The sequence below is a fragment of the Mesoplodon bidens genome, assembly GCF_964165515.1.
Source record: "Mesoplodon bidens genome assembly, chromosome: 2".
Lineage (NCBI taxonomy): Eukaryota > Metazoa > Chordata > Mammalia > Artiodactyla > Ziphiidae > Mesoplodon > Mesoplodon bidens.
The window spans coordinates 97,964,701-97,978,572 of NC_138177.1; the positions used below are offsets into that span (position 1 = coordinate 97,964,701).

The 13,872-nt window shown below is 36.6% G+C and overlaps 1 protein-coding gene across 1 annotated transcript in view; it reads right to left on the reverse strand.

The window, feature by feature from the left end:
• Positions 1–13,348, reverse strand: part of PALMD (palmdelphin) — a 54,984-nt gene extending 41,636 nt beyond the window's left edge. The window contains exons 1-2 of the mRNA XM_081223843.1: positions 13,101–13,348; positions 12,534–12,579 (exon numbers count right to left, since the gene is read on the reverse strand). Coding sequence (XP_081079969.1) covers positions 12,534–12,579; positions 13,101–13,147 — 93 coding nt within the window. The 5' untranslated portion in view covers positions 13,148–13,348. The remainder of the gene's footprint in view (positions 1–12,533; positions 12,580–13,100) is intronic.
• Between the last annotated feature and the right edge of the window lie 524 nt (positions 13,349–13,872).

Sequence of the window (13,872 nt, forward strand, 5' to 3'; positions counted from 1 at the left end):
CGCGGAGTGGCTGGGCCCATGGACCATGGCGTTGAGCCTGCGCGTCTGGAGCCTGTGCTCTGCAACGGGAGAGGCCACAGCAGTGAGAGGCCCGCGTACAGCAAAAAAAAAAAAAAAAAAAAGAGCTCATGCAGCTCCATATTAAAGAAACAAACAACCCAATCCAAAAATGGGCAGAGGACCTAAATAGACATTTCTCCAAAGAAGACATACAGATGGCCAAGAAGAACATGAAAAGCTGATCAACATCACTAATTATTAGAGAAATGCAAATCAAAAGTACAATGAGGTATCACCTCACACCAGTTAGAATGGGCATCATCAGAAAATCTACAAACAACAAATGCTGGAGAGGGTGTGGAGAAAAGGGAACCCTCTTGCACTGTTGGTGGGAATGTAAATTGATAGAGCCACTATGGAGAACAGTATGGAGGTTCCTTAAAGACCTAAAAATAGAATTACCATATGATCCAGTAATCCCACTCCTGGGCATATATCCAGAGAAAACCGTAATTCAAAAAGACACGTGCATCCCAATGTTCATTGGAACACTTTTTACGTTAGGCAGGTCATGGAAGCAACCTAAATGCTCATCGACAGACAAATGGATAAAGAAGTTGTGGTACATATATACAATGGAATATTACTCAGCCATAAAAAGGAACGAAATTGAGTCATTTGTTGAGACGTGGATGGATCTAGAGACTGTCATACAGAGTGAAGTAAGTCAGAAAGAGAAAAACAAATATCGTATATTAATGATTGTATGTGGAACCTAGAAAAAGGGTACAGATGAACCGGTTTGCAGGGCAGAAGTTGAGACATAGATGTAGAGAACAAACGTATGGTCACCAAGGGGGGAAAACCGCGGTGGGGTGGGGATGGTGGTGTGCTGAATTGGGCGATTGGGATTGACATGTATACACTGATGTGTATAAAATTGATGACTAATAAGAATCTGCTGTATAAAAAAAACAAAAAAAAACAAACTAAGCCCAATAAAAAAGTAAATATAAACATACTGAGCTAATTTTCTGAACCAGAGTTTCAAGAATGAAGTGGGTGTGCACTGGAAGACTTGTTGCTAGAAGCTGCTCCAGGCGACTTTAATGAACAGCCAGGTTTGGGAACCAATGAAATAGAAGATGACCAAGCCAAGATTTCAAACATCTTGTCTGGTAGGAAAAATGGACCCAAATTAATGATTAATTTTATTATTAATAAATGTACACTATGAAACTTATAGGATATGTTAATTGTAGAACAGTTGAAAAATCTAGACGACTTTAAAGAAAAATATAAAAATCTCCTATACTCCCACTACTTTAGAAATAACTACTATGTACATTTTGGTGCATTTTATTCCAATATTTTTTCAGTATACCCAAAACACAGATATGCAAATTTATACAAACACACATGTGCAAACCACGCAAGGAGGCCCATACACACAGTTTTGCATTCCACCTTTTGCACTTAATATTGTGTCATGAGCATTTCTCATTTAATTGAATTTTATTAATAAAAATATTGAATTTTATTCAGAATATTGTAATTTGCTTAATCAGTCTCCCTTTTTCTGCCTTTTAGGTTGTTTTGAATCTTTTGCTGTTATAAGTAGTTGTATGATAAAGTTCCTTATTTGTAAAATTTTGACCACTTTTGTCTGACTATTTCCTCACTATTGGTCCCTAGAATTTAGTTAGCTCATCAAGGGGTAGGGATGTTTTAAAAATTCTTGATGCAGATTGGTAAAAGGACTTCAATGAAAAGTTATTTTAACTTATATTTCTGCAAAACAGTGTCCATTACCTCACTCTAATTAGGAATATTATAAGTAAAAGATCCTTTAGCAATATAAGTAGAGCAAAAATAGTGTCTTATTTTGATGTCTTAATCAGATTTCTGATATTAGTGTGGTCAAATCTTTTTCATAATTTTCTTGGCTATTTGTATTATTTATTTTTTAAAATTTCCTGTTTGTGATGGCTACCTATTTTTGGGTAAAGCCTATTAATTAGTTAATCAACAATTTGTAAGAACTCTTTGAATTAGGAATAGTAACCTTTTGTTTGCCATACTAGTTGTAAATAATTTTTCCTATTTGCCTTTAAATTTTATTTATGGTGTTCCTAGAAGTACTGAAAGTTTTTTCCTATTGCTTTTATGTTTTTAATATCTTTTACTATCTGAGATACAGTAATTATTCACCCATATTTTCTTCCAGTTTCCTAAAGAGTTAAAAAAGACTCTTAAATCCAGCCTACTTAATTTTGATTTATGGTAAATGCTGAGGGTCTAATATTTTTTCCCCAAATTTTAAACTAAATCTGAAGTTTTGTCAAAGAATTCTTTCCTATTGGTTTACGTTTTTGTTTACTAATTTTATCATTTACTAACTTTTATCATTTACACACAAAAAAATGTACATTAGGGCCTGGCTCTAGGTTATTTGTATAGTGTCTTTAGTTATAGGTTTTCGTACTATGTAGCACCAATGAGATAATTTAACATTTTATTGGGCAAGTTTTCCTTTGTTGCTTTTCTCTAAGTCCCTATTTTTGGACATTGAATTTGCTTCCACTTTTGTACTATATACTATAAGAAATGATTTTGTTATGCTATGAACATCTTAGGAATCCATCTTGTATGCATCTCTTATTTCTCTTAGTATAAATTTCCTTGTTAAGGAAATTCTTGGTCAAAGGGTAAAACGGTTTTTGAGTTTTCTTTTACCAATTGCCAAATTATCCTGTTTTAACAATTTCATGGTGCCATCAATAGTGAACAAGAATGCCTTGTTAGAGATTTTGATTGGAGTTGCATTAAACTTAAAATAAATTTGAAAATATATGACAGCTTTTTTTGTATTCAAACTTTACCTCAAGGAATGATGTTCTTCTCTAGACATATATATTATATCACTTAGTAAAGTTTCACTATATATATCCTGCACAGTTCCTTAGTAGGTATAAAAACATAAAGGTTTCTTCATATAAATTCTGCACATTTTCTAAATAGGATTATTTTTAGCTTTCAACAGTTTAAAAAAAATGTAGCTATCAGGAATGGGATGTTTTCACATTACAATTTCTGACTAATTATTGTTTTTCAGAAAACTATTGATTTTTATATATTCATTGTGTATCTGAATACTGAGCTTTCAAGTTATTTCATCATTAATTTTAGAGACACTGAAGTGAGGACCAGAGAGTTTATCAGCTTCCCCAAGTCATGAAGTTGGTCTAGTGTTGGAATTGGTATTGAGCCTAATTTTCTATAATTCCAAAGATAATGTTCCTTACACTACTCCTTATCACTTCCCAAATATATCTGTAGAAATACGATTAGCCAAACAAGGGAAATTATAGCAGTAAGGTCTCTGTACTGGTCAGAGTGTTCTGTTCAACTCTCAGCACCAAATTTTAAGAGTGACACTGACATTTAAAAGAGTGTCTAGAATGAGCCTGTGATATGAGGAATGATTGAAAGCAAGAAAATAAAGCTGTACAGCTTCAATGGCTAGAGTCATGATTGGGAAGCAGTTAAAAGAAACTAGATTCTGGCACATTATGTCAGAACTCTTAACACAGAGAGTTGTTCTCAAATGGAATAGGGTATTTTGGGAGGTATTAATCCACCTGATATTGGAAGTGCTCAAGGAGAAACTGGGTGAGCATCACTTGAGCATGATGTAATGGGGATGGGAATGTGGATGAAGAAATCCCTAAGTTTTCTCCTGGTCCTATGATTATTTCTGAATTTAGCTTTGAAAAACCCTAATTCTTATGTTAGCCATGGGAATTGGATGTAGGTATCACTACTACTTATGGGGTGAATTAAAAAGCACAAATTTTCTAAACCTCATTTTATTTAGTAAATTTAGTCTTCTTTCCCAGCTTTACAACAAATTCTGACAGATCTCTAAATAGAATCTGGTTTATGTTCTACTCTTTTATTCCTTTGTCTACACTTTCCTGTTTGTTCTAGTGAATTGTGACAAAACAAAACAAAACAAGGATAAACAACAAACACAGAACAAACTCCTGAATAATCAAAGTGTGATGGTAAACTTGGCTATGTCTTCAGTAAAAAAAAAAATCTGTTAGCTGGGCAGACAATCATTAGCTGTCTCCCTCCTTTCAGCTTGATGGTATTCACTCATTCACTTATTCGTGATGGGGTTTTTGGGCTCCAGCTAGTGTGGAGCTCAGTGTTGGGGGGCTGTGAGAGATGCAACAATGTCTTTGCCTTAAGAAATCCTGGCTGGAAGGGAAGAGACTATGTAGTGGAAGTGGGATGGGAAGAAGGTAACCGAGGCTTAGAATATGGGATGCTCCAAAAAATGATTCTGTCCCAATCCTGTTAAAGCAATAACAAATGCTTCTGCAATGGCATCACATTCTTTCCTTTCCCACTTCTACTCCTATCAGCCTGGGGAAGAGGAGAGGAGACTGCAGGGTGTGAAGGACTGGTTTGGGTTAAAAAAGGGGACTACGTGAAGCAGAACCTCCATAGATTCTTCTCTTTGCTTCACTTCAAACTTTATTAAGAGTGAACAACAGAGGAAGTTCTGAACAAGGGTGAGGTTACTAGAATTTATTGTGATGTTATGAGCAGAGACTCTGCCATTTTCTACTATTTAACTAATCCCTTAGCTTTCCTTGGTCTTAGGTTTTTCACCTATAAAATGGGGGTGGCAACATCTGCTTTTGAAAATACTCATAGGACTGTTTGGACAAATCAGATAATGAATGTGAAAGTTTTTATTTTTAAAGTCTAAATGCTACGCAAGAATAGGTTATTATTATTATTTTTTTAAATTGAAGTATAATTTACAATGTGTTCGTTTCAAGTGTACAGCAAAGTGATTCATATATATATATATATATATATATATATATATATATATATAACTGAATAGGTCCTTTTTGGTTATCTATTTTATATATAGTAATGTGTATATGTAAACCCCAAACTGTTATTATTTTTCCATCTTTTTAAAAAATATTGAAGTACAAAAAAAATTGAAGTACAGTTGATTTATAATGTTATGTTAATTTCTGCTGTACAGAAAAGTGATTCAGTTTATATATATATATATTCATTTTAATATTCTTTTCCATTATGGTTTATCTCAGGATGTTGAATATAGTTCCCTGTGCTATACAGTAGGACCTTGTTGTTTATCCATTCTATATGTAATAGTTTGCATCTACTAACCCCAAACTCCTAAACTATAATTCAAAGAGATAATGCACCCCTATGTTCATAGCAACACTATTCACAGTAGCCAAGACATGGAAACAGCCTAAATGTCCATCAATAGATGAAAGGATAAAGAAGATGTGGTACATATATACCTTGGAGTATTACTCAGCCATAAAAAAAATGAAATAATGCCATTTGCAGCAGCATGGATGGACCTAGATATTATCATACTAAGTAAAGTAAGTCAGAAAGAGAAAGACAAATACCATAGGATATCACTTATTTGTGGAATCTAAAATGTGACACAAATGAACTTATTTACAAAACAGAAACAGACTCATGGACAGAGAACAGACTTGTGGTTACCAAGGGAGAGGGGGATGGGAGAGGGATGGACTGGGAGTTTGGTGTTATTATTATTTTTAATTGCAGAATTCTTGTGCTTAGGATATGTCTTTATATCTATATTTGTTAGCATAGATTGATTTTGAGTAGCTCTTGTAGCTCCTTTTAACATGTTGTATCACCCCATATCAATCATTGATGCAGTTACACATTGAAAACTTGATGCTTAAGACAGAAGCCAGAGGTTCAGAAAATAACCTGGCTCTATGTCTGAAATGGTTAGAGTGAATCCATTCACTGGGGTTTTACATAAAAACCGTAAGTTCAGATCTCACTCAAACTGCTTCTATGGTGTTTTAGGAAAATAGACATGTCACAGGGTTCCTGGTGAGGAAACTTCTTGAGCTCCCCAGAATGACACCACTGCCATTTAAATAAATTAAAATTAAAATATTCTTATTTTATTTCAAGAGAAGCTAGGTAGTTTGAGACTTTAGATTAGGAAGTGGAAGCTCTGTTTTGGTTTTAGCCTGAACTATGCTGTACTTGTTTAGACTCTTGTTAGACTAACTCTCTGGTTTGTTTTAATCACAGCTTTTCCTTTTCACCATCTAGTAATGTTGAGAAAGTTCATGGGGATCCTTGTCAGTAGAGGGCTTTGCAAAGTAGCATTATCACTCTGCAGCACACTGGAAAAACCACCCCTGGTTATCAAAAATCAGTTTCCTTAATAAGCTATCAAAATTATTATACCTCATCACATGGTCTCCTTTGTGGGTGGGCTATTATGTTTGGCAAAGAAATGTGGCATAGTACTTTTGTTTGAAGAAACCTTTCCCTCTCTGGAAGAAACATGTAATCTCAGTATAGCACTGTGGAAAATTGTGTGGAGGCTTTATTGTTTGAATATAGTGGCACAGGACATCTTTACTTAGGAGATTCCTGTATCTCCACATACCATCTTTTTTTTTTTTTTTTTTTTTTTTTTTTCTTTTTGCGGTATGCGGGCCTCTCACTCTTGTGGCCTCTCCCGTTGCGGAGCACAGGCTCCGGATGCGCAGGCCCAGCGGCCATGGCTCACGGGCCCAGCCGCTCCGCGGCATATGGGATCCTCCCAGACCGGGGCACGAACCCGTATCCCCTGCATCGGCAGGCGGACTCTCAACCACTGCGCCACCAGGGAGGCCCACCACATACCATCTTTATGTGAATGTCTTGTGATGCTCATGACAAATTGGGAACTCTTCCCATAACTTTGTCTTAACCACGAGGTACAGTGGAACAATGGTTCATTATGCTTCCTTTTAGTCATTATTACTTTAAGGAGTCCTTAGAGCTCTAAATAACACAGCGATCCAAACACATGTTAAGGTCTAACTTCTGTCAAGATCCAGGCTGGCTTGCACTTGTTTTCACACTCTCATTTGTACAGGAAGAATGAACAGGGAAAAAAATGTACCTGGCCAGCAGCCTGGGCTTCTTGGACATGTGACCTGTGAAGTCATACATGAGGGCACCATGCTCAGAAGGGCCCAGTGCTTAGTCTGAATGCTTTTAAACTTCTGCTGTTACCACCTTGAAATTCTGAACACTTTTTGAACAGGGATCCCCACGTGTTCATCGTGTATGGGGCCTCACAAATTATGTAGCAGGTCCTGCTTTGAGGTCATTAACTGTTTTATTAACTGTTAGAAGATCCCAGATATTGAAAAAAAAAGAGAACAAGATGAGGTGGGGTGTCTAGTGAGAGGAAACATGTACTGAGGAAGTAACTATTAATAGAACCTGTGTGTATTTATGTTATTGTTTTAATAGTGGTCTTTTGTATTGGGTAGATTTCTGTTTTGTGTAAAGAGCTTTCAACCACCTACATTCCTATGTTTACAAGTCTAGAAAAAATTCCTTGGGAGTGGAACAAAATAGGGAGTGGATCCGGGGAAATGTGAGAGCTCTTGATAATTCTGCGTCATGAGCAGATTTGGCCTGCAAATCTGTTGCTCGGATTCCAGCATCAGGCCTTTAAGTGGCTTATTACCAAATGGAGTCAGTCCTAGGTAGGTGCTTGTCCTTGTGATTATTGCTGTTGTCTAACTTTTGACCAAGCTCACCTCCTTCATCTATGATCAAATGTCACCCTCTCCATGAGGCCCATCCTGACCATGCTACTGCAAATTGCAACCCATCCCATAGCACTCCTGATGCTCCTGATTCCCTTTTCTTCACTTATTTTAATATGAATGCATGAGGTTTGGCACACAGTAAGTGCTCAATAACCATGAATTGAATAAAGGGAATGAGAGAATGAGTGGATAACATGCATTTCTAACATTAAAGGTTAAGCTTTGAAAAGAGTAAAAATATCAGCTTTATTCTTACCCCCTTTCTCCTCAGCTGGTTTGTTCTCTGTACATTGATTCTAGTTCTCAGAATTCTTCTGAGCTCACCCCCCTCACCCCAAACAGTACTATTTTTGTGAATCTATGATCTCTAGCCAGTTTAAGATCTAAGAGTTTTCCAGTCTGAGTCTCCCCATGTTATTTAGTAACAGTATTTTCTAATGTCACCATCGGAGTGGAGATAAGAAAACGTGTTCCTTGTTGGAGGAGGATGTGAGCAGTATAGGATATTACTGGTCACAGGGTATCTTGCTATTTCTGAGGGAAATTTACCTGCGCCTTTTCATCATTCTTTGGTGTGGACCATGTTTGCTTCCAGAGAGGAACTCTGTAGGGATAACTCTTTCAGTCCTTCATCTCACCCTTCCCGAGAACACTGGAGACATTGGTATTGTCAGTTCCAGTGATATTCAAAGCGCGTTTTAAATCGCTACCCTACTTCAGTAGCTCTCCTTTTGTTGCAAAATCAGCTATTTGTTAAAACACTATGTACTAACTTAAAGCCTCAAGAGACTTTTTAATCAATGTAATATTTAATTAGTTTGAAGTACCCTGTTTTCCACTTAGAGTTGGAAACTAAACTCTTTGGCTAAGATATACTTTGACCATTAATTTAGTAAGTGAAGAGTTGGTACAGGTGTACCTCATTTTATTGTGCTTCACTTTTATTTCGTTCCATAGATACTGCTTTTTTCTTTTTTTTTTTTACAGTTTGAAGGTTTGTGACAACCGGGCGCAGAGCAAGTCTATTGGTGCCATTTTTCCAACAACATTTGATCACTTTTACATTTTGCTGATTGTTGCAATGCTTCAAACTTTTTCATTATTATTATATTTGTTATGGTGATCTGTGATCAGTGATCTTTTTGGTTTTTTTCATTGTGAGCAGTCTTTTTTTTTAATTGAAGTATAGTTGACTTACAATATTATATTAGTTTCAGGTGCACAACCTAGCAATTCAATATTTTTATAGATTGCACTCCATACAAATTTATTATAAAATACTGACTGTATTCCCTGTGCCATACATTACCTCCTTGTAACTTATTTATTTTATACCTAATAGTTTGTACCTTTAATCCCCTTTGCCTATTTTGCCTCTCACCCCTCCCCCTACTCTGGTAACCACTAGTTTTTCCTCTGTGTCTGTGAGTCTGCTTCTGTTTTGTTATAATTGTTTGTTTGTTTTATTTTTTAGATTTCACATATAAGTGAAAACATACAGTATTTCTTTGTCTGCGATCAGTGATCTTTGATGTTACTATGGCAAAAAGATTACAACTCGCTGAAGACTCATGATGGTTAGCATTTTTTCGCAATAAAGTCTTTTTTAATTAAGGTATGTACATTATTTTTTAGACATAATACTATTGCATTATGTTATACAGTCCAAACATAAGTTTTATCTCTAGTGGGAAACTAAAACATTTGTGTGACTCACTTTTTTGTGATATTTGCTTTATTGCAGTGGCCTAGAACCAAACCTGCAGTATCTCCAAGGTATGCCTGTACATGGATAAAGTAATGAAGGAGAAACATGAGAGTAAGTGTACAAAATATAACCCATATTTGGTATACCCAAATGAGGTGCCTTCTTTTAAACAATCATTTCTGTGTACTTTCATAATTTTGTCTTTATTCTCTTTAAGTCTTTTTTTTTTTTGGCCTCTCCCTGTGGCTTACAGGATCTTAGTTGCCCAACCAGGGATCGAATCCACCCCCTCAGCAGTGAAAACACAGAGTCCTCTCCACTGGGCCGCCAGGGAATTCCCCCTCTTAAAGTCTTTGAGAAGGACTTCTGACTAATCTAAAATTCAACTTACTGATATGAGAAATGAATGGCACCATCACAGTAATTTAGTTTTCAGTTTGAGAGCTTGGTGTCACATTCCACCTACTTACTATGCTTAATCTGATTTTTTTAAAAAGAGGAACAATAAGACTGGCACTTGATTCTGTCAAGTTATAGGCATATACATTTGTTTTTTAAATTCCTTGCAGTGGAAATAATGACTTTTTGGATGCTCAAAATCATGTGGAATAAATATAACAGTGAAGATTATTTCATTTCACAGCCAGGAATTGGAGGGATGAATTTCAGTATAATAATCAAATAGATCTTCCTTAGACTGTCACAAGTTTTTTATTTTTTCTAACAAAGTGCCTATGAGTTGCTGTGTTGGGTTACATTGGGCAATTGTCTTATGATTTTGTTCTTAAAGTATATAAAAATTATTTCAGTGTGGGGAAATAAGAGGAAAACAGTTAAAATTAGGATATTGTCTCTGAGTTTTAGGCTAGGTCAGAGATTTTGAAGATTTTATGTACTTCCAAAAGTGAAACAATCCCTGCAAACTCTCTGGACACTGTGTGTTTTCATTTCCCCAGGGGGAAGGGCAATAGCTGAGGTGGCTTCCTGCGTAAGGCAAGGGTGGAGAAAGCTGGCACTTCCCAGGGTGTCCGGGAGGGAGATGAGTGGATGTGTTGTTTCCATGGACACACCACTGCTCCATTTTTTCCTTTTAGGTGGTGACCAGTGTGACTGGACTTAGTCTGGTGAGGTATACACTATTGGAGATTTGCTCCCACAAACTCTTCTCAATTTTTTCTCTACAATCTTTATACAAGTATCTTACTTCCAAAATAGAATTACTTTGTGATTTTACTTTGGAGATTTGCTTAATTCTTTCTAATGGGATATGGTTAAGCTAATGAAATATTCCAAAAAGTAGTTGTTATTTTATTTTATTTTTTAAATGATCATAAAAACACACACCAGTATATTCAGGAACCTATTTATTCTCTTGTCTGCTTGTAAGGCATTTAAGGCATTATGACTTTTGTTCTAGCTCTATTTGCATTTGGAGCCCTCAGTGAAAATTCCTAGTTTTCCTGAATAACTGTATGCAGTCATACCTTTAGAACACATGCTGCTTTAGTACGAGTTATAAGGTGCACTGGGTGTAAAAAGGGTGGAAGCAAGGGTGGGCTGTGATTCAAAAAGGAAAATGTGGAACAAGGGGCTACTTGTGGATTTCATTGGATACATGATTTAATTTAGTTAATTAGGAGATGGAAGCATCAGGAAAAGTGGAGCTTGTGCCCACACAACTCACACAGTCTAATACAGTAACCTTTAGACAACAGCTGTAACCTAAAAGGCCCACGCCAAAAACAACAGAGCAGGGCCAGTTCCTGTCCCTTAAAGCAGGACAGCTGAAATGGTGGCTGAGTTTAACAACAAAAAAGAACAAAGCAAAACAAACAATAATCCAAACCAAGGTTTTCTGAAAGGAAAATGTACTAATTAGAAGTTGGACATTTCGAGAACACTGTCTTATGGAAAAGTGCCAATTTTATCTGTGGATTTTTGGTTCCTAACCATTGGCTGAGAAAATATTTCAGGTTATTGCATCTTTCTGGGTGGAACTGAACCATTGTATCCTTCTAATAAAAATTCTAAATTGGGCTTAGCATAGTAATAATTTATGTTGTGGGACTTTGAAGAGCAAAGAGTAATATCTTTCTACCCACCCTGATTTTGCATCAGTTTTCTTTTCACAAGGCAATGAAGAGTTATTTTTATAGATAGTAATGTCCAATATACATTGAAATTAATAAATCCGCATCTGTGATATTATGCATCAGTTTTTAAAAAGTACTCCTGATGGTTAATTTCAGTGGCAGAAAATGCTGAAAAATTGGGATGTTGATTTCCAAAGTGTTTTTTCTTTAAAAAAATTATAAATTGTAGCTAATGATAAGTGATTGTGCCAGAGATTTTCAGGTTACTGCCAAATAGAGGATTTTGGAAAATTAAAAAAAAAAAAGCTGGATCATTTAAGGAAAGTAATTCATTTCACACTTTGACTCTTTCCCAGAACAAACATAAAAAATGCACTATCCTCCTTCCTGGTATTAACGAAATATTTTCCAAATCCATTGCATTGCATGCATTGCATTCCTTTATCAGGATCTTATTCAGTTTGTGACTCTGCTGGAAACTGATATCTTAGAATTAATCTGATACATGCTTTTACCTACTTTTCTCTTGTTTAATGCTTAGCTTAAGTACGACAACATTCATTTTAATTTTGTTAGGCTTTCTGGACACACTTCCACAACTACAAATAAAAAGTTTCAAGTCATTTGTTTTATTTCTTTTTCTCTCCTCCTTTTAAAATATTTTAACTTTTTGGTGAATTAATTGTTTAAAAAAGTTTCCAAGTTAGGGATCTGTTTTTTGATCTATTGTTTGTCGAATATAAATTTAAGGAAAATCTGCATTTTTTTAAGGTACATAGAAGGTTAACCAAACTGCCTTAAAAGCTTCTGACTGCTATTTAAAACATAGGCACAGTTTTTGTGGAAATCAAGAACATTTGCCCTGTACTCAGGTTCGGAAAACCAAGAGTTACAGAGGGTCACCAGGGTTAAGAGGGTGGCAGAGACCCGTCGTCCATGAAAGGTGACAGTTCTGTTTTTCCACTTATGGGGCTCAGCGGCCGGGGCAGATAGCAACGCGTCTGTTGTTCGTATGAGCAACCTTCTCCATGAGTTATAACTGTATGCAAAACTTACTGTGATGGCCTGGAGTCTCTCCTTCACCAGCTCAGCTTCTTCCATTCTAGAAGTCAAGGACAGGCAGCCAGTGAGGGAAGTCCAAAACTACCATAAAGCAGGAGCCTCCTTGGGGAGAGGAGTGGAGGTGACAGAGAAGCAGGGAGAAATCCGCTTTGGCAGCGGTGGAGAAAAGCAGAAATCCCCGACTCGGCAGGAGCGTCTCTGAGCAGATGTACAGATCAGGCCAGACACATGTAATGAGGATATGCTGGGGAAGCAGACGCTGAGGCTGCTAGCACGGGCTGACTGACAAGTTTGAACGGCAGCCGTACAAGCCCTTTTCCTTCAGGAGCTGCCAGCTCTTTGTTGTAATGTGCACAGTTAGCAAGGCACATTTTCTTATTAACTGTTCCTTACCCAATTCATTCTTTTCTAGGAGTAGCACTAGAAGCCCATGCACTGAATGCTTAATCAGCCTCTGTTCTAGCCACACACAACCAAATCTCTGCATCTGTGGGTCTGTGTGTATTTGTACAAAGTTGTTTACCTGTACTGTCCTCCAGAGTTGCAAAGACAAAGCCTTACCTTGACTGGGTCAAGTCACTTGCTTGCCTTTCTTCCTTTAATTGCATTTAGATAAGAATACAAAATTCTAGAGTAACTTTAGAATTTAATATAGTGGTAAATTTACATCAGGCTGCCCTTGCCTTTCCCTTCCCCTCCTACTTCAGCAGTTTGTTTCAAATTTTGTTTTCTTTAGGTCGTGGAGAAATCAAAGGCATTAACGTGACTCTGTTAAGAACTTGGTCCACCAGCTGTGTTCAGTGTGGTTTAAATGTCAAATACCACCCTCCCTTATTTCTTGTCTTGGATTTCTATGGAATGCAGTTCTTTCTTGGATCCTATTCAGCAATGACACTCAGGAAGTTGCCCATCTTGACCTCACCAGTTATGCAAGAGAAAGGAATGAGACTTTGAAAGTGTGATGAGACATTCTGTAACTCATGTAGTCCAACACCATGTGAGTATTTCCTGGCCCTTTAGAAAGAAGAAGTCAAGCCCAGTGAAACTCTTAGGTCAAAGCAGAGTCTGGGAAGCTTTATGACCGACTTTGTTTTATTTTCCCTACCATTTCTTTAATTAAATTTTGATGTAATAAATCCTAATTACCATCTACCTCATTGTTACATGTTTAGATGCTATCAAGGACCTTCATATCAACATTCAGTTGAAGAGATTAAAAGGACACCCCAAACATTGAACAGATGTTCTAATTTCCTTTGCATTATTGATATCAGTAATAATAATGGCTAGCATTTGTTCAGTACTCTCTATAGGCAAATGCTTTACATTGGAT